Below are 21,795 nucleotides of genomic sequence, written 5' to 3'. Positions count from 1 at the left end.
CTCCCACTTTTTCTTTTTTCATTTTAAGGTTCAAGCAGTCTATCTACCCTTCTCAGATGTTCCATTTAAGTTTACTACAAAGCTAGATCTGTCATCTGATAGTGAGCAAATTCCTAGAGAGCATTAGAAGGTGAAATTCACTTATGATCACTGCGCTGAGAAGAGCGGAAAGCAAATATCACTTGCAATTCCTCACCTAAACCCACAGGGGGTGGGGAGCAGCACAGGAAGAAGAGAACAAACTATTGAGACTTCCTATTTCCTTTAGTTGTCATTTCCAACTGCCTTAAAATTTACAGTTCTAACTTCCCATAAATGGTCTCATGTTTGCTCCAGTGTAACACTAACGAATGCTACTGAGAATGAAGAAATCCTGTTGAGGATTTAAAAAAATATCACAACAGAAGGTATCCCGTCACCCCAGTGGCATTTTTTTGTTCATGTACTGAGTATTGTATAAGTCTTTGTTGGGAAAACATTAATTCTCCTCACTTCTGAGCAATACTATTGTAAAATATTAGAAGTTATCCTATGTTAAATACTAACACCTTACCTTTGCCACCGAACTGTATTTTGTTATGCAAGCAGGGATCTTGGGAGTAACACAGGCTACACTGAAAAGGACTTTCTAAGCAGCAGCAAAAAGTAACTTAACCTAAGCAGTGACAAATAAACAGAGCAGTAACTATGAGTGTTTTAAAAGAGATTACAGCAGTGTGCAGCTTCACAGAGAGTAAGCTTCAGCCATACCCAGCTTCAGCCACAGCTCAGTCTGCTGCTGCTGGTAGCTCTTGTACCAAGCCATCACCAGAACCTCAGTCAGCCTCTGTCAAGAAAGAATTACACAGGCCACAGGATGCTCGTGACATATGCGACTTTGAAAAGTTGGGAATCACATCAGCATGACAAACTGTTTGTGCTGCAAAGACAAAAATCCCTATGCCATGCATGCACACCAGCTGAACTGATTACGAAGAACACATTTATCCAAGAACATCCTTCCTATTCCATACCAGGAGTCAAAGGCCTCCACTGATAAGAAGTTAGAGAAAACCACAAAGCTGGTGTACCCTGAAGAAAAACAAAGGGATTCATGGACCACAGCAGCTCTGGTTTGAGACTATCCTAGTAAGGACTCCAATGCTGATCAGAGGTCCCGAGTCAGTCATGCTGAAGGACATCTGTACTTGTTTTCCAACAAAATATGCCACCTAACCCAGACTAATACGGAGTGCGATTCCTCCCAGATCACGGCTGATCCAACATAAATCCTAGGATAGCATAGAGATAGAATCTCTAGTGGCATTCTCTCTTCGCACAGACACCCCAGTGGCCTCCCCCGTGCCAAGCTAGCCTTCTCTAGGAAAATCACTCCTGTCTTTCCTTGGGGATCCAGCCCAGAGAAACTGGGAAAACTTTCCTTCCCCCTCATTTCCCAGGCAAGCACTGGGGTTTTGAGGACAGACACAGGATGGCTTCTCCAGCTCATAGCTCCCGAGCAAACACTTCCAGCATGGGGTTTCCATACTTTTTCCAATATAAAGCCTGGAGTGGGAGGGAGGGATCGCAGCCGGGCTAACCGGGAGGGCACCGCCTGCCCAATCCCTGGCTTTCCCTGGGTATCAGCTCAGGGAAACTGGGAAAACTTGATGTTTTCCTCTACTGACGTTTCCTGGGCGAGCACTGGGGGTTTGAAAACACACACGGGACGCATCCTCTACCTCCCGACACCCGAGGAAACGCTTCGAGCACGGTGTTTCCATGCATTTTGCGGAGGGAAGGAGGGACGGAGGGAAGGAGGGGCTCGTGGGTCTCACCTCCCTTGCAGGGGGTGCGGTGCTGGCTGTGCTGCGCCCGGTAGCCCTCGATGACCTCCCACTCGCCATTGTCGCGCTTGATGGGGAAAGAGACGCTGAGCACGTGGTTGCAGGGCTTGATGATGCGCAGGATGCCGCGGACGCGGTGCCGCCGCTCCTCCATGCTCTCGCGGGTGCGCAGCCCCTCCACCAGCTTGTCCTCCACAATACTGGCACCGCGGTCGAAGAACCCCTCGACCATCTTGAAAAAGTTGGGGTCGTCCTCCTTCTTCCCCGCCTCGCAGTAACGGCGCCGCGGGGCGGGAGCGCGGCTCCACACCGACACCGCTGCTGCACCCCCGGCCGCGGCCGCGGCCCCGCCCGGCTCCAAACCCGCCAGCGCCGAGCCCGCGGCCAGGCGGGACGCCAGCAGCTCACCCAGGTACCGGTACATGTCGCTGCCCGAGGGAGGGGGCGGGGGTGCGGGAACGCGGCGCTGCCGCCGCCTTTAAACGGGCACGGGGGAAAGGGGTGGGGGAAACCTCCGCGCCGCAGCGCCGCGCATGCGCAGCGCCACGCCCCCGGCGCGCCTCACGGGGTGGGGCGCGAGAAAGCCACGCCCCGAACGCTCTGCCCCCGCCCCCTGAGGGCTCTCCCGGGCCCTGGCGAGACCCGCGGGGAGGGGCGGGGCATGGTCCAAGCCACGCCCCTAAACGCTCTGTCTCCGCCCCGGCCCCTCACAACTCGCAAGGGGGCGACGGGAATTAGAGGGGGCGGGGCATGAGATAAGCCACGCCTCTACCGCTCTGGCCCCGCCCCTTGAGGCGGATGCCGCCCCGCGGGATGATCTTAGCCCCGCCCCCACTCGTCCCGCCCCCGGCGCGATCCCTCGCTGGGGCGGGGCGATATGGGCGAGGCCCTCTTTAAGCCTCGCCTCTTTCCCCCCCTGCTCCGTGCCGGTCCCGCCCGAGCGGGAGGGCGCGGGGAGGCTCCCGCGGCCCCGGTAGGTGCGCGCTAGGACGGGGCCGCCCTGTCTCACCCCGCCAGCAGCGGTTCGCCTTCTTCTCGCAGTGGCCGGTAGCAGCCGCGGCTCTGGCGGCTGGCGCTGCGCCCATCCCCTCTCAGCGTCCTTCCTCATCCTCTTCCCTTTTCCTTCTTTCTCCTTCTCCCCTCTTCCTCCCCTCTCTCCCTACCCTTCCTCCTCTTCTCCCCTTTCCCCTTCTTTCCCCCCGCCCTCGTCCCCCTTCCCTTTTCTTGACTCCCTCTTCCCCTTACTCTTCCTCTTCCCTCTCTCCTCTGCCCTTGCCCCCCGTCTCCCCCTGCTATTGCCCACCTACCCCTTCCTCTTTCCCTCTTCCTCTCCCTCTCCCTCCCCGTGCTGGGCAGGATGCAGCCCCTGGTACCAGTGAGGCTGCTTCCCCACAAAACAGCATGCAGAGCTCCTCAGGGCAAGCTGGTTGGTGTGAGGGCCTGTTTTGGTGGGAGCCTGTTAGGAAAACCCCGTTTATTCTCCTGTGTGGCACTGGCTGCCCTGTCAGGAGGGGACAGAGGCTTTGGGTCTGGCTGCTGACACAGCTGCTGCATTTCCTCAGGTTTTATGTTGTTTTGTTGCCTTTTGCAGGCTCTTGGTCCCTTAAAGAGAGCTGGGGTTTATGTAGCTCAGACTTTTGAGTCCCCCTCTAGGATTCTGTGTTGAACTGTGTGAGGTCTGTGTTCAGAACTTAAAATATAAAATTAGAATGGTTTGGGTCAGGAGGGACCTTAAGTAGGAGATAATGTGTCACAGCATTTTTACCGTGTTCATTTTAGAGGAAATAAGCGATTTGTTCCCTTTCTGTAGGATTGAGCTGCTTGACTGAAAAACACAGGGGTTTTGTTAAGGCACATGGAAGGCCAGTGCCTTTAGGGCATCAATAATCAAGATGTTCCTTTACCTCTATGGGAATCCCTCTAGCCGCTATGGATGTTGAAGGGCTGTGCTACAAGGTTTGTGGGAAAATAGTGTAACTTTGGTGTATGTTTATCAGCAGGAATCTTGGTCACAGGCTGTTTCAATGCATGTAAATTTTCAGGCAACTGATATTCAAATTTTTGCCTAATTTCACATTTTTCCTCTATGCTAAGGTTCCTGGGAAGTTGTCATAAGGACCACTAATAATCATGGTTGCCTCCTGTCTGTAATGTTGTGTGGTTTATAACCACTGTCTAGAGAATAAAGATCCTTGATGGTAAGTGAGATGGAAACAGAAGCAAGAAAGGAGCTTGTTCTTAGGCCAGTTTGTTGTTTGGATGTTCCCTCAGGGCTTCAGAAACAAACGTACTGATTTATGGTTTTTTGTCTACTCTGTAGGTGGTTCATAGACACCTTCTGTTGGGGGCTTCATTTTCAGTTCACTGAATTGCGGTGTTCTCAGTGGTTGTATTAGTTTTGAGCTATTCTTGATTCCCATCATTGCCAGGTCCTCGTTAGCTAAAGCTAGACTTCTGTACAAGCTAACTTCTGTGAATGTGTAGGAAAGAAGGTAGTGAAAGGTATTGTGGCAATTAGTCCTTATCTGCTAATTATTTTCACCTGGTTCTGCAGGTAATTTAGAATACTATTTCAGAGACACAAAGGTTGAATGAAAAATAGGATTAACCAGTTTGTTCAGGTGCATAGATCTAGTTCAAAACAAGGTTAGCAAGGCTCCTATCCTGCCTTCAGCTGTCTCATCTCTAATTTAAGAGTGTCACTCAATTACCAGCCACTTGCGGTATCAGGCTGTGTTTGCATTACACGTTTGTGAGTGTTTCTAAGATGGAGTATGGGATGTGGCAGTGTGAGAATAAAGTGGGTCTATCCATGGGCTCAGGCATGTATTTTGAGTAATGGCAGCACACTGCCTGAGGGTTTCCAAGAAAAATAGAAACAGGAGTTAGATGCCCCATCCCGGTATTTTTATGTGGTAAATGGTGAGCAGTTGAAGCTTAGGTGGGAGCTTTGGCTTGGGTATTAAGAAAAGGCTCTTCACCCAGAGGGTGGTGGGGCACTGGAGCAGCTCCCCAGGGAAACAATCACGGCACCAAGCCTGACAATATTCAAGGAGCATATGGATGACAACCTCAGACACATGATGTGAATGTCGGGGTTGTCCTGTGCAGGGACAGGAGCTGGACAGGAGGGCTGGAATCTTTAAGATCCCTTCCCACTCAAACCGTCCATGATTTTATGATCTTTGTGGGTCTTTTCCAACTCAGGACATTCTATAATTCAAAATCTCTTTGTCAGAAGAAATTAAAATTCACATGCATTAAAATCAGTTTTTGCATTTACTACATTCTTACCTGATATAGTAAAAGACTAACTGTATCTTTGTTTTTCTATAGCACATGGGATCCCATCGGAAGATTTACATTTGAATAGAATCAGTGGAATAATATCCTCTTGGATGGATTAAAAGGTAAGCTTCCCAGAGGAGAAGGACCTGGGGGTGTTGATTGGCAGCTGACTGAACATGAGCCAGCAGTGTGCCCAGGTGGCCAAGAAGGCCAATGGCACCTTGGCTTGTGTCAGAAATGGCATGGCCAACCAGTGGCAGGTCCAGGGAGGTTATTCTGCCCCTGTACTCAGCACTGGTGAGACCGCACCTTGAATCCTGGATTCAGTTCTGGGCCCCGCACTCCAAGAAGGACGTTGAGGCTCTGGAGCGTGTCCAGAGAAGAGTAACAAAGCTGGTGAAGGGGCTGGAGAACAAGTCTTATGAGGAGCAGCTGAGGGAACTGCGGTTGTTTAACCTGGAGAAAAGGAGGCTGAGGGGAGACCTTATTGCTCTCTACAACTACCTGAAAGGAGGTTGTGGAGAGGAGGGAGCTGGGCTCTTCTCCCAAGTGACAGATGATAGGAGAAGGGGGAGTGGCCTCAAGCTGTTCCAGGGGAGGGTCAGGCTGGATATCAGGGAAAAATTTTTTCACAGAAAAGGTCACTGGGCACTGTCAGAGGCTGCCCAGGGAGGGGGTGGAGTCACCATCCCTGGAGGCATTTAAAAGATGGGTGGATGGGGTGCTCAGGGACATGGTTTAGTGCCAGATAGGAATGGTTGGACTCGATGATCCTAGAGGTCTTTTCCAACTTAGTGATTCTATGATTCTTTCACAACCAGAAGTTTCACTTACTTTGTTAGTTTCTTATGGAGTGTCAAGTTTAGGCCTGCATCTGAAGAGAGATGCACAGAGAAAACGTTGTAGCTGTGTGGTAGGAACTGTCTGTGTGGTTCATGGACTCTGCAGCAAGGTCATATTTAACTGTGTATGCATGATAGGTTGGGACATGTTTTTATTTAAAATCGGTGAAGTATAGGTGAGGGAGGCAAACAAGTTGATGTAATTTCTTAAGCTACTTCTAGAATATCTTTATATATAATTTTACCAGATTATTTGTAGTATGTATAAGATGAATAATAAACGCTCTATTGTGCTCTCCTGAAGCAATCTCCAGTTTTAAGGTGCAAATTACCAGTTTCATAGCAAGTGCAGTCAGGTTCATCATATGTCAAATTTTAAAATTTTATTGAAAAAAAGTCTCCTCAGACAGGAACCCAGACTTTCTGCGATAGCCCATGATGTTATTTGAAGTATTAGCTATTTGAGAATAGGTGACTAGTTAAATCTTTTTCCTGTATCTGACATCTTTAATAGTGGTTTCATAAAAGGAAAATATATGTTTTTTTAAAATTAACAGGTCGGTTAGGTTCAGCTTAATGTTTTCTATCCCAGTTTGTCAATTCAGCTGAAGGGTTCCTAGAACATACTGATACTGGATTATCTCTGGAGCTAGGATAACCATTCCCAGTTGGCATCCCAGTCTCTTCACTAGCTGACCAAAGGAGGTGAGAGAGCAGAGAAGCTGAACACTAGGGATCTTCACAAGGTGCTGAGTATCTCTGCCCCTTGTCCTGCTAAACTCACTTGAATCCAGGGTAACCCTTGGATTATCTCCTGTTCAGAGGCTCCAGAGTCTTACATGCTCAGGAGGAAAGTTGATCCGTACCATGGGCAGAGAACTATTTCCTTTTTATGGTGAACAGATTTTCTTCTGGGACAGAAATGGGTTTTGAAATGCTCTGCAAATGGAATTACGCTTGTTTCAGCAAGCTTCATTTTAAGCTGTCAGCTGTATCGCATGAAGCATTTGGCAGTTATTAACCTTTGCTTAAAGAATTGATTGAGAGGAAGTCCAAATATTGGTAACTTACATATGAATTCTTTTTTTTTTGTAGTGATTCCAGAAATAACACGTCAAGTTTTAAAACTGAGATTCTAGCCCAGTGGGATAATTTAGACTATTATACAAGTTGAACCAAGATCTTATTCCCTTTTGAATTGCCTATATGAGCAACCATGTTTCCTTTCCTCATTTCTCCAGAAGTTGCCAATAAATGCTTATTTTTCTTGGGTTGATCAGTTATGCTGTATTGCTTTGTCTGGTAGTGTAAATAAATATTTGAGAGCTGGGATTATTGTCTGTTACTGAAGAAAAAAACGTTCAGCCACTGCTTAAATAGACTTCTGGATGATTGAGTAATAGTTACTAGGAGAACAGGAGGGTGTGAGTCTATCAGAATTACTGACTGTAGTCCTGTTCCTGTTGCTCTCAGCTGAAATCCTGTGTGTGTCTCTGTTAAATAGAGGATGTACAGGTAGGCAGCAAGTAGGTAGGACTTCACAGTAATCCTACCGCATGGGAACCACCTGTGTATTGTAGCCAAGTGTGTTAAAATACCATGAAATGGCAACCTTAATCCTTTTGCAGGTCTTTAACTCAAAATATTTTTACTTTTTATGGATTGTACTTTCCACCTTCACAATGCTGTAAAGTGAAACTTCATGTATAATTATTTTTGGCATGGGATGTGAAAGTAGAAAAGAGAGAGCTGTTTCTTTATCTGCAGGAAAATGTTGTGCCGACGTTCAGTCTTCAGAATAATGGGGGGAAGTGTTGATAAAGTGTGTGTTGTTTTAGATGTGTATCTTTATGAAATAAATACACAACGGTTTAAATAATCTAAGGTATGATTAATGTGACCTGAGCCTAATCACAGAATTACAGAAGGCCAGGTTGGAAGGGACCTCAGGGATCACCTGGGTCCATCCTTTTAGGTAATATGTGGTTTAAACGAGACGGCCCAGCACCCTGCCAAGATGAACCTTAAGAGTCTCCAGTGTAGAGATATCCACCACTTCCCTGGGGTGGAATTTTAATTCCCTAATTTTAATTGCAAATTTGTGAATAGGTTATTCTATTCCATTTACAACTTGGATCTGAATCAAACTACGGCATCTCCTGGTTGTATTCTTCCCCTTTTATGCCAAGCCAATGTGTGACATAATGGGGATCAAATCAGAAGTGTGATGTGGAGCAGTTGTTGCTTTCCAGTGTTGCTAGATGGCTGGCTCTGTAGGATGCTGTTAGGGGCAACCTATGAACTGAGTAAATCCCAAGAGATGGCTGTAATTTGTGACCTGTCTGTATGAGCACTTTTACAAAAATGAAGACTTGACGAGAAATCCAATTTCAATTATCTCTTTACAAGCAAGTAGGGACTAAAGGTGAAGAAAAAGGCATTTGACTAGCAGCATAAGATCAAAATACTTAGATCTGTTGGTTTGGAGACTAAGGGAGAGCCAGGTGAATTTAGAATTCTGGTCAAGACCTGTGATTCCCTTGATTGATGTCTGTGAGATAATTTTCCTTTCCTTTATAAACAGCTCCAGCAGTGTGCAGCCATACCAAAGCTGCAGAGCAAACTGGTTGGTTTTATTTATTGGCTTTCTTCACTTTTATACAAGATAACCTGAATTTGATATTTTTTAAGGCAGGCAACAGAACTTAGATTTGGGCATGCTGCATATGTGAGATGTGCATTCTCCAGCAGAGCTGGAGGTATATGCATTGTTTCCTGTTGAGAGAAAGACTTTAAAGCTTTCAGTACTTTGTGTTATTAGTGAGATGCATGGGTACCTGTGGTGTGATTATTAGATGTTATTTTTATGTATTATTTTGTGTTAAGTATTTTCATGATTGCTGAATTCAAGTATAAGCTGCTAACATCTTATTCATATATAAATAGTAACTTTTTTGCATGTCTGTAGCACTGTAAAAGTAGGGAGTGAAACTCCTAAGTGTATGAGTAAATTGGGAAGTTGATAGGTTTAGCCTGGTAGGGACTTTCTTTAGGAAGTGCTAGTCTGAAGCGAGAGTCTTGTTTTCTATACTTGAGGCATTGCTACAAAAATGAGTAGCTGGGCAAAATAATGATTTAATTTATTATTTAAGCAATCACAAGATTTTGGTTTTTTTACTTTTCCAAACCTTCTGCCACAAGGTACTGCTCTTATTTTGCAGTTCTGGTAATAGAATTCTTCGGTTGTTTTCCAGAAATGTGGCAGGGGTTCCTGTTTCTCTCAGTGAAAGGTACTTGAATAACCTGCAGTAAGTGGGCTAATCTACCAGTGTTGCGGAGTGAGTGTCAGAGGGCAGTTTCCTGAGCTTTTAAAATGTTAATAATTCTGCTGCAGAAGTCAGAAAACATTGAATAAATTCTGATAACCTCTTCATGAGTAAATACAGTTTTGATTGCTATGAAAAGTGGCAGTGCTTATGTTTATCAGCCATAAAGACGGTCTGTCTCCATCTGTTTATATTGTTGCTGTGCATGATGAGTGAGGTTGCCAGCTGGTTACTTCAGCTCTCTGACTGAGGAGATATAAAAAGCTTTTCATGTATACAGGAGATGGTGTCCTCGTCTCTTGTTTAGACAGTCTATAGATATACATTTTGGCACTGTTACTGTCAATATATAACTAATGGGCATTGCCAGATAATATAACTGAGAAATATAAAATATGCTTTTTATAACTCTTAAATGCTGCTTCAGGTTTTCAGATGGGTAGGACAAAAAGTAACTTTCAGATCTGATCTGAAGCTTTCTGAAGTTGGTAATAAATTAATCTGATTTCAGTGACCTTTCAGCCAACACGGCCCTTGGTGAAGTGACAGAGGCTTTTCCAGGTCAATGTGAAGGCTTCTTCTTTCTCAGTTCCTGTATCAGTGAGAATCTGTTAAAGCAGCTTTTTTGTGTCTGTGGAATAATCTTTAGATTTTTCTTGGTTTTTTTCTCATTTCTAGATTAGAAGACAAAAGAGGGGATAATGTAGTAACCAAACCCAATATATTTGAGATTCCCATCAGACTGTTAAATGTGTTGGAAATTAGCTGATGTAAAAACATCGTTATGGGAAAGCTGACAGGAATGCGGACATACAGACCTTCACAGATGCACTGTGAGCATGTGAGATTTGTTCCCTTAAATAGGGTTAGGAGGGGAAAGTAAGTCCTTTAGTCACTTTATTTCCTGGAAATTATACTGTTTTTTAGAGAACTGCTCTCTATTTTAGTCAACCCAGCAAATAACAGGTAGTAGAAAGTATGGTATGCTGGGAGTGAACTAAGAATTGTTTGAAAGTAACATTTACAATTTAAATTGATGGTTTTTGCAAGGCTTGGTGTCCTTGGCTGTGTGGCTGAAAGTTGCACCTGAGATGTTAATGGCTTGGAGACACAGCCTCAGAGGCTGCAAGCAAATGTTTTCTTGCTTCAGTACTCTGTTGGCAATCAGAAGGTGTTGACATAAACGAAGTGCATATTGTTTAAATAACAAACATTTAACCTGTTGTGAACTAGAGCATTCCAGTCTCCTGTAGGGCTTTTTATTTGCATTTCTGTTAACAAAATCAACTTAATCCTCCTTCACTTTGAAAGACTGGTTGTGGAAAACCATATTGTTAAAATATGTTTGAATGCTTAATCCTTTGTGAAGGATGTTGGTGGATGAAGCCCAGATCCAAAGGAATTGAGAATTGCCTCTTAAGTTTGTTGGTTTAATTGAAATTGACACTGTTAATCAGAGAACTCCAGGAGTACCTTGGCTGGTATCTTACAACACATTACATATTTCCTAAAAAAACCCATAAATTTAAAAATCGTGGGTCATGCTGGGTGCTAAAAATGTGCATGTGATATCTTTTCTCCATCATCTTTTAAAGACCTCAAGATTGTTCGTGGTGCCCAATGGATATAGAGATCCGGGACACAAAGTCACTGTTCTATAGTGAACAGTGACTTTGTCCCAGAGGAATCTCGGAATGGGAAAACAAATACTTCTGTTTTAATTTAATTGTTCCATCTTGAGCACGCATGAACAATTTTTGAAAACACTGTATTTAGCAAAAAGTAGTTAGATATCTTTTCAGTCTTTTTGGTCTGTCTCGTAGTTAAATGACTTCGTTAATTATTGATGCCTTCTTGTGGAAATGCTGGAGTTTATTAAAATAATGTTGTGTGTGGTGTCTAGGTGCATATATAGCAATCATGTTAAATCTACAGCCATGAGTGCCAGACATAAGTGTCAGCTTATGGTGTTGTGGCAAAACCTGTGTGCCCTGGAGTATCTTCTGGAGGTGTTGCAGCTGTTGTTGTTACTTGGTGCTGGGGTGGGAGCAGTGGGCACCTGAGGGGGTGCTGTGGGCCTAGTGGTGTCCAGAAATGTGAGGAGCATCCAAAGGGGTGTTGACAGTTGACATGTGAACACTTTGCAATTGCTGCCTTAAACCCGCAGCACAGCCACTGAATCTGATTTAGTTAAATTTTTTTTAATTATAAGCTGAAGATTTTGTGCCATTTACGTTTTTGTTTATTTTTATTTATTGTCTACTCCTGTCAATGTTGACAAGATGTCTAATTAATCTGTTCCGCTTTATCTGTTGTTTTTCCTTTGCAAGTCAGTAGGTTGAAGGTAAGGCTTCTTTTGAAATGCTGGTAAGGTAGAGCCTCTGCCCATCACAGGAACAGACTTTCTGATTTCAGAAGGAGTGTTATATTGCTGTTATCTGACTGAATGAGTTAAAATCATCATGGAATTTGTAAAAGCTTATCTTGATTTCTTTTGTTTTGTCTTATCAGCTTTACAGATAACCTGGTGTTTGCCTTTAATTTAGTAAAGGAAAACTAACTGGCAATCTAAATGATGTATGCTTTTTGATTGATCACAGTTATTAGAGATCAGCTTTATTGAAGAGTGTGTATATTGTATGGTCATCTCAGGTTTATGACCCATATTAGTGTTGTGGCAGTTATATAAGTACACATAACATTGGACTGTATGAGCAGAAATTGAGGTGCTTCCTCATGAAGGCAGTAAAGGAGAGGGAAGGAAAGAGAATCTTAGAATCATAGAATGGTTTGGGTTGGAAGAGACCTTAAAGAATGTTTAGTTCCAAACCCCTGCCATGGGCAGGGACACCAGTCTCCTTCACTGTTCTGTTCCCCTGTATACTTTACGCCTCACCTACCAGTGAACCCATACTTGTAGGGCAAGTACATTAGTGTTATTTAGTTCTAGGTTTAATTTATTCTTGTTTATTACATGGCTAATTCTGTGAAGGTTATTTTAAGTCAAAGAAATTAATGGGCCTGCTAACTAATAGAAAAAAGATATCTTATTTGGCAAAACGCTGTACTCTCATCACCTTTTTTTCTCTCAGAGTGTGAATCTCAAAGTCACATCAGACTCCAGCACACTGCCTGAGGACTTGAATTTTTAAAGTCATTCTTAATGTTTTGAAAATTAAGGCTTCATTGTGTGGTATGTTCTGCACAATGCATAAAACAAGAGAAAACCACTTTAAAAGAGTGAATGAGGTTCAAGAATGACACAAAAAATAACACTGAGTGCCCTTGTGGATACTGAATATGAATAATTTGATTATTTTATGCCTTTGTTAAGTCAACACCTGAGACCTCAAGTAAATAAAAGCATTTGACTGAGGATGACAATATATCTTATGTACAGGAAGACAGAAAACTGCAGGTAGAGAAGTGGGATAACTGGAGATAATGAATATTAAAATCTCAGTAGGTAAGCTGAAAGGTTAAGATGAAAAGGATAATTTTGTGACTTATCAAAAGGCAAAGGATTACACATCATGGAATAACAGTGCAATGTTTAAAGTATGAGTAGAGTAGGAAAGATTCACACAGAGTTAATTCTTGACTTATTTCAGCTTCCTCAGTGAGCCAAAGAAAATTACTTAATCTTTCCTAGGTTCAGTTCCCATAAGGAAAACAGATGATAATTTATTTCCTGCTTCCTAAAGGTATGGGTGGGACATATACATTAGGTATCATTTGGAACTGAGCTGGTTATGCAAACTTGTATGGTCCTTGTATCTGGATGAATATAGGTCAGAAATTACAGAGCATGGACAGTATTTTTATCCTCAATATGAAACTCATGGAATTTGCTTTTCTAATAAACTGATAATGTTAATCTTTCCTCTCACCTTTGGTTTTCTCAAGAAATACAGGAAAGACTTAGATTGTCTTCCAGGTGCTGAGTGAAATACTTTAAGTCTTCAATGTTTACCCTTTATCAGAGCATATTAAGTTTACTCAGGTTTTTTTGTTGTCAGGAGCAGAAACAGTGAGCTCTAATGGAATTACAGTTCATTTTATGTAGGCAATAATGAAAAATATAAGTTATGTAAGATTTTTCAGCTTCTGTTGGATTAAAAGAATCCATAGAAATTAATGTTAGACAAAAAAGCAGAAGTTCTCTTGGGATAACAAATGCCATTTGTAGCTGCCTCCATGAGCTACTTGAATGTGTCAGTTTGGATAAAAGGAATGATTGGTAAATACATCACATGTGTGATTTTGCAGCAGATTTTATTTCCATTATTTCCACACCATGTGCTTAATTTGCCTGAGACGGAAAGTCTCTCAGCAAGTCTTCATCCAGCAAATTGGATGATAGCAGGTGAAGAAAAGGCAATGTAACTTGACCTGTGACTATATTTGGTTATAAAACTTTCTAAAATGCCAAGTAAGGTGAAATTACTCAACAAACAAAGGAAATAGATACTAGAATTGGCATGAGTTCTTTGGGAATGTGCCAGTGTAGATATGAATGTGCGTTTTTGCTGAGAATGGCAGATCAGCTTCTTTAAAGCAATATTGTTCCTTGAGCTTCATCTGCACTTGCTTTATTCTGATTTATTTTCTCATCCTAGATCACAAGAGAATATAGAATCTGGAGATGAAGTGGAGCGGAGTGACTTTAACAGACCTTTAACTGCGTGGACTGCTAATTCTAACTGACCTGTTAAGAGTACAGACATTGCAGTTTGGCTGTTCCTTGGTCTTCCCGCACACGGCAATGTGGGCAGAGCTCCTACTTCCCAGGCATAAGATTGTCATTCCTACAGCAGGATAATCAGTCAAGACCAAACGCCTTATTGTGTTGATGCCTGGAAAGCACTAAATATTAGTAGGTTCTTAGGTGGGATTTTTCAGGTTCTGTTGGATTAAAAAAATTAGAGAGAAAAAAGCAGAAGTTCTCTTGGAATAACAAATTTCTATCAGTAGTGCTGTTCTTGGCATCTGATTCTTGACCTTGGAAGTCAGTGTTTCCTTCTTAGGATAATGGATTAGACCACTCTTGAATTATCACGAGTGCTGTTATTAGTATGAAGCGTGGTGGCAAATTTGTCATGGAGTCTGGAACTATACTGGAATTCTAATGTAGAAGACATGAGTTTTAAATGGGAACAGCTTCAGCCTCTGCTTAGCTGTATTTTGATTTATACAAGATGAGCAGTTGAATAGGTCAAAACCTATTCTTTGAAAGTCTCAAATAAGGTTTCCCCTCCCCTTTCTGAAATACTAATGTTGCCTGCAAGAGGGAGATTCTTTTTTTTTTTTTTAAAGACAAGTCTGTGTCAACATATTTTTTATGGTCTTTCATTTTATTATGTTTGTAACCTTAAGAAGCTGGGTTCTGAGGAGGGAAAAACTTTGTATAACACCACCACTCCATCCAGGAGAACAGTACAAGGGGCTTTGTGTTGCTGAGCAGGGGAGGATACAACTGATGCACAGCCTCTCTTTCTTCATTTTGACATGCACTTGTAAAATGGTATCTGCATAGAGTAGCTTTCAGAATCAGACTTAGAAATTACCTGGATTTAAATTGTAGGTACCTTTTTTTCTAAACACTGGGTTTCCCAGGTTGCAGGAATGAGCATACGCAAAGGGACTTGACACTTTTTCCCCTTTGGGATTAGAATTATAACTGCCTTGAGAGCTGGTAGAGTAAAACTTACTTGTTTGCCAAACTGAGAAAGGAACATCAAGTAACATCATGATATATTGAAGAATTAAGAACTGTGTAATCATATTGTGCAGTTCTTAATTATTTTATATATTATGATGTTACCTCTTCTATGTTTGACTTTTTTAATGAGGAATAAAAATTGAATGGACTGTACTTTCGATATTTTTCTTCCCAGCTTCATCCAATCGATGACTTCCTTATTTTGTGAAGATTAAAGCCCTACATCCTTACCATACTAATTCTTTTCCGACTGTGATCTGACTATTCCGTTTTCCGTATAGTTTTTCTCTTAGCAGCTGTAGTTTGTAATATATTGTGTAATGTATTGTAATGTCATACAAGTGAAAAGTTTTCAGTTAACTTATTATTATTTTGGTTCTTACTTGTCACTAAATACCTTGTATTTAATGAATGAATACTGTCTTTATTTTGGGGAAGATTCCTTCAATTATTTTCTAATCTGATTTCCATACCATAAACTAAGTCTCTCTTTGTTGCTTTTTAGTTTTGTCCTGACAAGCACAATAGCTTAGTGGTTTACGTCTTTTTATTTATCTCAGATTTTTCTTCTGCTCCAGTGTTTCATAATAGTTAACATGAAATGTTGCCATATTTCATTTAATGTTTGTTATTATGAGCTTGTGGCTCCTAAACTGCCATTAATTTGGATGCTTGTATTAGTTTTTGCTGTAAGATAAAGGTTTATAGTGTAAACATCAGTATATTTCTTGCAATGAGATAACTCAGAACGTGAGCTAGGATAGAACAGACTACTGCTTTTTGAATTCCTTTCTCTCTGCTCAGTTGTGAAGGTTACGAATCTCTAGAGAAAGATAACAGTTCATGTATTTAATGTGGTAGCTTTTTGGTTTTCTGCTTTATCTGCTATATCTATAAAGCCATTATCTTTAAAAAAAAGCTATAAAGCTTTTATTTATAAAGCCTTTAAATAAGACTATATAAGCAGGTCTTTGTGTGAAATTTATGGAAAGGACAAAACCAATGTACATTTACTTGGTACCTGTTATGTGCTCCATATGACAGTGCCTGGTTATCTATCATCCATCATTATTATCCATGTGCTTCCTCACGCAAGCAAGTAAAATTTGGAGTTACTCAAATCATTAGCTAAATGTGTAGAATAGCTTGATATGGAATGGATAGCAAGTTCACTGTAATTCTTCACCTCCCTCAGTTAATCATAATTTACTTTATCTCTAATTTTCCTCTTTCAGGCCTTTACAGAGGGTAAAATTCACCTGTGAGCATGTGAAGCTGAAGTACCACAAGTCATACAGAGTTGTAACCGTCTGTGAAAGTGTGTCAACTGACAAAGAGTAAGGGCAGGTTCCAAAGGCCTTTTCAGAGCTGCTAAGCTCGATTGTGTACTGGAACATTGAACAGGACTCTTCTTAGATAAAACATATGCTTCTGACATTGACACTGACCTTTCTGTTCTATATGAAAATGTCCTACTACTGATTTTTAAGCATTTTTCTGAAGACTATTGTGATTTAACTGCTTTGTGTAGCAGCTCACGTGGTTACGTGGATGAAAATTTTGCCAGTACGCTCGCAGGCTCACGGGAGTTGTGTATTCCAGCAGTTATATTGTTCCTGTCCTGATGAAGATCAAGTATAGAACTTGCAGCATTTGGCAGACAGAAAAATGTGTATTTGCAAGCAGAATTACACAAGTCAATACACAAAGTATTACGGAAATTATGAGGTGAGCGTTTGTTAAATGTAGTCTTTCCTCATTATATTGAATTATACTGGGAGGCAATTTATAGCTTTACTTCAGCATGGAACAACTTCTGCGTGAAGACAAATGGGTGAATAAATCAACCTCTTTAGTTTCTATCCTTAACTCTTCGTACTTCGAAGATTTAAAATTCCATGGTTTCTTCATGTTTTTGTATTGTTGGTTTTGCCAATGTAGTTTGATCTAGATTGATCAACTAGAGTACCAGCTTCTTGCTGAAGAAAGGAGTTTTTATCAGTTGCTAGTCTGTCTGAATACATTAAGTTTGCGTATAATTAGCTGGGCTTTCTCCCAAAGCACGTGATGGAAGAGTTCGTGTGGGGAGGTATTAAACTGTTGAGGGTGGAAATAAATGTTGTTGAAGACTTTTCAGATTAGCTGTGAAACGGGCAGGTAGGCCTAATCTAAACCCCTTAGAGCACTTTACCTCAACAGTGAGGACCATGTGTTACTGCAAGTATTAAGATAATTTGTGAAAGTTACTGAATTAAAGACTGCTGAGTGAAGGTACGCAGCAACAGTCACAGTGACATGATAGGGGAAATGATTGACGTATTGCTGCTGACATGAAACAGTGAAGGAAATGATGCATCTTTACTGAGGCATAGGTTCAAGGTGGTTTTCATCAGTGGTTACGCTGCTGCGCACTAGTGGTATGCACCATGACGTACAACAGCAGAGGGAGACAATGACGTACAACACTAGAGAGGTGATTTCTAACACTGTACCTTGAGTTGATTTATTTTGCTTGAGGTGTTTTCAGATAGCTGAATTGCCGTGGGAGAGGGTAGATATCTGTACAGGTCATATAAATCAGTATTTTGAGCATTTTATTAATGGATTTTGTTCAATTGTGATAGTTGCATGAAACTTTTATGGGTGTAGTAGGATAGAAATGGTGATCTGCAATTTTCTTGAAATATAATCAATCAGGTTATTTTTAATAACTAGTCTAAGTGCATTGCTGCCTTAAAGCCTGGGAGGAAAGTTACGCTGTTGAAATAGGGAAATTTGCATCTAAAAGGCACCTTTGGCTCAGTCAGCTGTATTGATAGTTACTCAGTGTCACCTGTTTTCTGTTAAAGCTTAACTAGTTCGCTAAACTAAGATCTAAACCACTGAAACGTAAAGGCTTATATATTAAAGAGGTAATGCTAATTTCCTTTATTTTTTTGCTAAGGAAATGCTAAAGGACTGAAAACTTTCTGTTTCCAGAAGTTTCACTGTAGTTTTCACCAACTTAAAATACTTAAATATTAAATATCTTAATTTTTCTGCAATGCTCTAGTAAATAAACAACTTTACTCCTTAGCCCTGATACCTGTGAACGAGCACTTGCTTGGCTGACATTTATCCAGTCCTATAAAGAAATTGGTAGCTATGTCCCTTCTGTAGCCACAATAAGGAGCAAGTGTGTGCAGTGAACTGTCTGATGTTTGTAGTGCTTATGCACTGTTGGACGGAGCCAGGTTGGCCAGTCTTAAGGTTATATTTCCTTAAGGAAGCTTTATCTCTGAAGAAATTGCAAACCTCTCAACTTCCTGACAGAAGAGCATCTCTCTCAGTTATTAAGGCTGAAGTGTGTTTTTGGCAGGGAGTGGTGGTGGTGTACTGTGTGCAATAGGAAGATCCTAAAATAGCCCGTAAATTTCTTTGCATCTTTGGGAAAAGAAATACTAGAGATGTGATTAGAAAAGTCAGCACTGTCATGAAGTTAATTTCTGTTGAGGGTTTTGTTTAAAACGCAATACTTCCATCAGAAGCATGTGTTAAGAACTTTCCTTTTGAGACTTTTGTTTATAGATGTTGTGTGTGAAGCCAGCTTTAATCTTCCTGAGATACGAACGTATCAGGGAGATCTTTAGTATATCAGAGCACCTTGAACCTCTCAAAAATACAGTGATAAGAGCACGTGAGGGATATAGTTTTATAGTACAGAAACAGATAAAATGTGCAGAATGTGGCTCTGGGTGGGGAAAGGGGTCTGGTGCTATAGGTTTGGGCCTGTCAAAAATACTTGCTGTTGTTCCTATTTACAGGGGGGTTGGATATTTGCTCTTCAGGAGAGATCCTGCACACACAGTGAGGAGGTAGATGAACTCCTGATTGAGCTGTTGAAGAGGTCCTGTGGGCTTATGTGTCACCTGGCTTCTGCTGGAGCCACTTGTGTAGTTTATAGACGGCAGTGGAGCACGTCTTCATCTGGTGATGCCTTGTGCTCTCCTCATATAACTTCTGTGAGCGGTGCCTGGTTTTTTTAGTTAACAGACATTCAACTTAAATTGTTTAGTCATGCTGATAAATGAAAAAATACCCCGCTTGCCTTAAATGCAAAAGGAAGCGTGGCTTTTCTTAAAATGTACTGCTAATATATCCACTTGTGAGAGCAAAAGGCAGAACGCTAACACCAGTAGATCACTAACATATTCCACCAAAGTATACTTATGAATGATACCTTTTCAACACCCTATCTCCCAGAGTACCAAAGCATGAGCACAGCATAGTCTTACCTACAGCTGTTGTCCAAAACACTGATCATAGCCCTCTTTTATTTATGAATGTGCAGTCAGCATCTAATTTTTTGTTAGAAAGCTTCATCTTTCTTGAGTGAAGCTTTTGTGAAGTTGAGAAAATAATAGCAGTGTCTTTATATTTTAAATAAGTTTTTCTGCCATAGCATGGAAGCCACGTATGATGCAGGGGAGTAGATTCTCTTTCCCAAGCTGCTAAATCAACTGCAATTGAGAGAGGAGAAGCCTTTGATTGTGGCTATCTATGTGCCGTGCCATAACCAGTTAATCCGAGCAATGTATGTGATTGTTGCAGAAGATGGATTCCAATTTTGGTCATGTGAAATACAACTTGCAAGACCTGATCCTAAATAAGAATCTTTGGTGTTTTGAGAAATGCATTGGATTTGTGCAGGAAAAAGTACTGTATACCTGATATGCCTGATGCACAATATCATACTGATGTTCTGGCGTTTATATTACTAATTCAAGCTGGAAGGTGTTTGGTGTTCTGGAAGCAGATTTACAGAAATCTGTTAAATCAAAGCCCAGTGAGTTGTTGCTCAGTTTAGAAAAATGTTCTGTTTTCCTGGTGGGTCAAAAAGAATTCAGTTTAAGAAAACAAAGACTTCTACAGGAAGAGTATAAAAGCTGATGCTAGCCTAGCATCTTGGTTTTTAATCTCCCAACCCCAATAAATCAAATCCGCTGGCTGTTTATCTGATGCAAACAGGTTGATTATGATCAAATTTCACTAACCAGTTGCTCGCTGTCATTTTAGGCTCTATTTTGTTGTATAAACCTCAGCTTATCAGAAGATTTAAGCTGTAAAATATATTTGCATTGGTAATGATCCCTGTGGGTGATTTTCTACTGACCTAACATTTTTCTAAAAAAATCTGTGTCTTTCTTATACTGTGAGGTTTTTGAATATGCAGAAATGCCTGGCAGAATATCTTTCTTGATGGAAGGTACAGCGGTTTAGTTGCTTAAATAGCTCTTAGAAATAAGGGTTTGGGGAATGAGTGTTCTTCAATAAGTCACGCGTAAACTTTTGTGCGTCTTTGACCTTTTACCTTTATCTTTCTTCCCTACTCCAGAGGTCGTTGTTCTTCAGAGCTTTTAACTTCCTTTGTAACAGCCACTGTATGTTCATATCTCCTTAATTATGTGGGCTTATGTATTGCAAAACAAAAATCGATAAATAGCATTTACTCGAAAGGAGATCTTGCAAGGCACAAAGGCAGTGAGGAAAGAATTAAGTTAATCACAAAAGCCTACTACCTTTACTCCAATTTTCAAACACAGTGAAGACCATCTCTGTGGCTGAATTGACAAGGAGTTAGCAGTGTTCCAATTTTTGCATCATTTAGTTCCAGAAACTGATTATTTTAAAGTAAAATGGCTGATGCAGCTGCTGAGTAGATACCTCCATATGATCCAAGCTTGTATTTAAAGAAGAAATGTCTTTATTTCAGATCAAGAAAAATATTTTCTTTTTAATCGGTATTTTGATTTAACTTTTGAGAACTGACAGATTGCATGGAGCTTCTCAAAACATTGATTTTGGTTTAAATTACTGATTTAATTGCTTATGCTGCAGGAGTATTTAGGAATATTTCTATTGCAATGCCTAAATCAGAGGTGTCTGATATTCAAAGAAGTGTTTGGTCACTGAAACCACTGCAGATAAAGAAACCAGCTTGGATACATGGGGGATTTTATGTCTATATATTGCTGAATACAGCTTTTATGTATTTGTGAACCAGCTGTACCTGTCTTGAGGAAAAACGCTATTGTGGTCCTCTGGTAGTAGCTGGTGACAAGAACTAAATACTGGATGGATTAGTAGTGCTGCTGTTTAATATAAATAATAAGTACTAAAAGAATTTACTTTGTGGTAAATCAGCATCTATATTCAGATAGCATTTGGAGATTACTTTATACTGTTAGTACAGTTAGTGCTGTAGGCAAGTGAGAGCTTGTGACTTTCATAAATGTAGATATTGACTAGCAGGATTCGTGCTGTACCACCACATCTGCCCCTGTGCACAGTATTCCAGAAACATTATTGTGTGAGCCAAATAACCTTGGAGTGAAATTACATTTGGATAGGCAGGTCAGTTAAACACAGAACTGTAGTCTCTGGCTGAAACCTTGTATTAAAATTTAGACAAAAGGTATTTGGTGATTGTTACCATCTCCAAGCCAAGGATGAAAAAGTAAGACCTGTAATTATCTGTCCTTTTCATTTCCCCAGTTGCCTGTATGTACATGTACTTTCTCTCGCATATGTGTTCCGTTGACTTCTTGTTCAGTCCCACTAGCCTAGTGGAAAGCAATCCCTTAAATCTCCTTGGGCTACCGTTCCCTTACCAGTATAATCTTTTCTTAAGCCCACATGATGCATCCCTCACTCAACAAAAGAGTGAGTGATAACATTGCTTCAGCTATGAGTTGTTTAGCTTCATTTCTAGTAGTTTTTATTTTCCATTGTGTTCCTCTTAATACATATAT

At 41.1% G+C, this 21,795-nt stretch overlaps 2 protein-coding genes across 8 annotated transcripts in view; one reads left to right on the top strand and one right to left on the bottom strand.

The window, feature by feature from the left end:
* Positions 1-2,326, bottom strand: part of GLUD1 (glutamate dehydrogenase 1) — a 31,465-nt gene extending 29,139 nt beyond the window's left edge. The window contains exon 1 of the mRNA XM_009567505.2: positions 1,818-2,326. Coding sequence (XP_009565800.2) covers positions 1,818-2,250 — 433 coding nt within the window. The 5' untranslated portion in view covers positions 2,251-2,326. The remainder of the gene's footprint in view (positions 1-1,817) is intronic.
* Positions 2,327-2,723: 397 nt separating this feature from the next.
* SHLD2 (shieldin complex subunit 2) overlaps positions 2,724-21,795 on the top strand; it is a 36,031-nt gene continuing 16,959 nt past the window's right edge. For 3 of the 7 annotated variants that reach the window (XM_054071678.1, XM_054071684.1, XM_054071685.1), the window contains exons 1-4: positions 2,724-2,799; positions 5,163-5,236; positions 16,240-16,732; positions 18,808-18,858. The gene's annotated coding sequence lies outside the window, so the exon portion shown is untranslated. Of the gene's footprint in view, positions 2,800-3,945; positions 4,025-5,162; positions 5,237-16,239; positions 16,733-18,807; positions 18,859-18,985; positions 19,006-21,795 lie in introns of those variants that run through there. The other 4 variants (XM_054071680.1, XM_054071679.1, XM_054071681.1 and 1 more) reach the window with 4 other exon arrangements.

Source organism: Cuculus canorus, chromosome 7, assembly GCF_017976375.1.
Source record: "Cuculus canorus isolate bCucCan1 chromosome 7, bCucCan1.pri, whole genome shotgun sequence".
Lineage (NCBI taxonomy): Eukaryota > Metazoa > Chordata > Aves > Cuculiformes > Cuculidae > Cuculus > Cuculus canorus.
The sequence above is the reverse complement of the archived record's forward strand: the minus strand, read 5'-3'. Positions and strand labels throughout refer to the sequence as shown.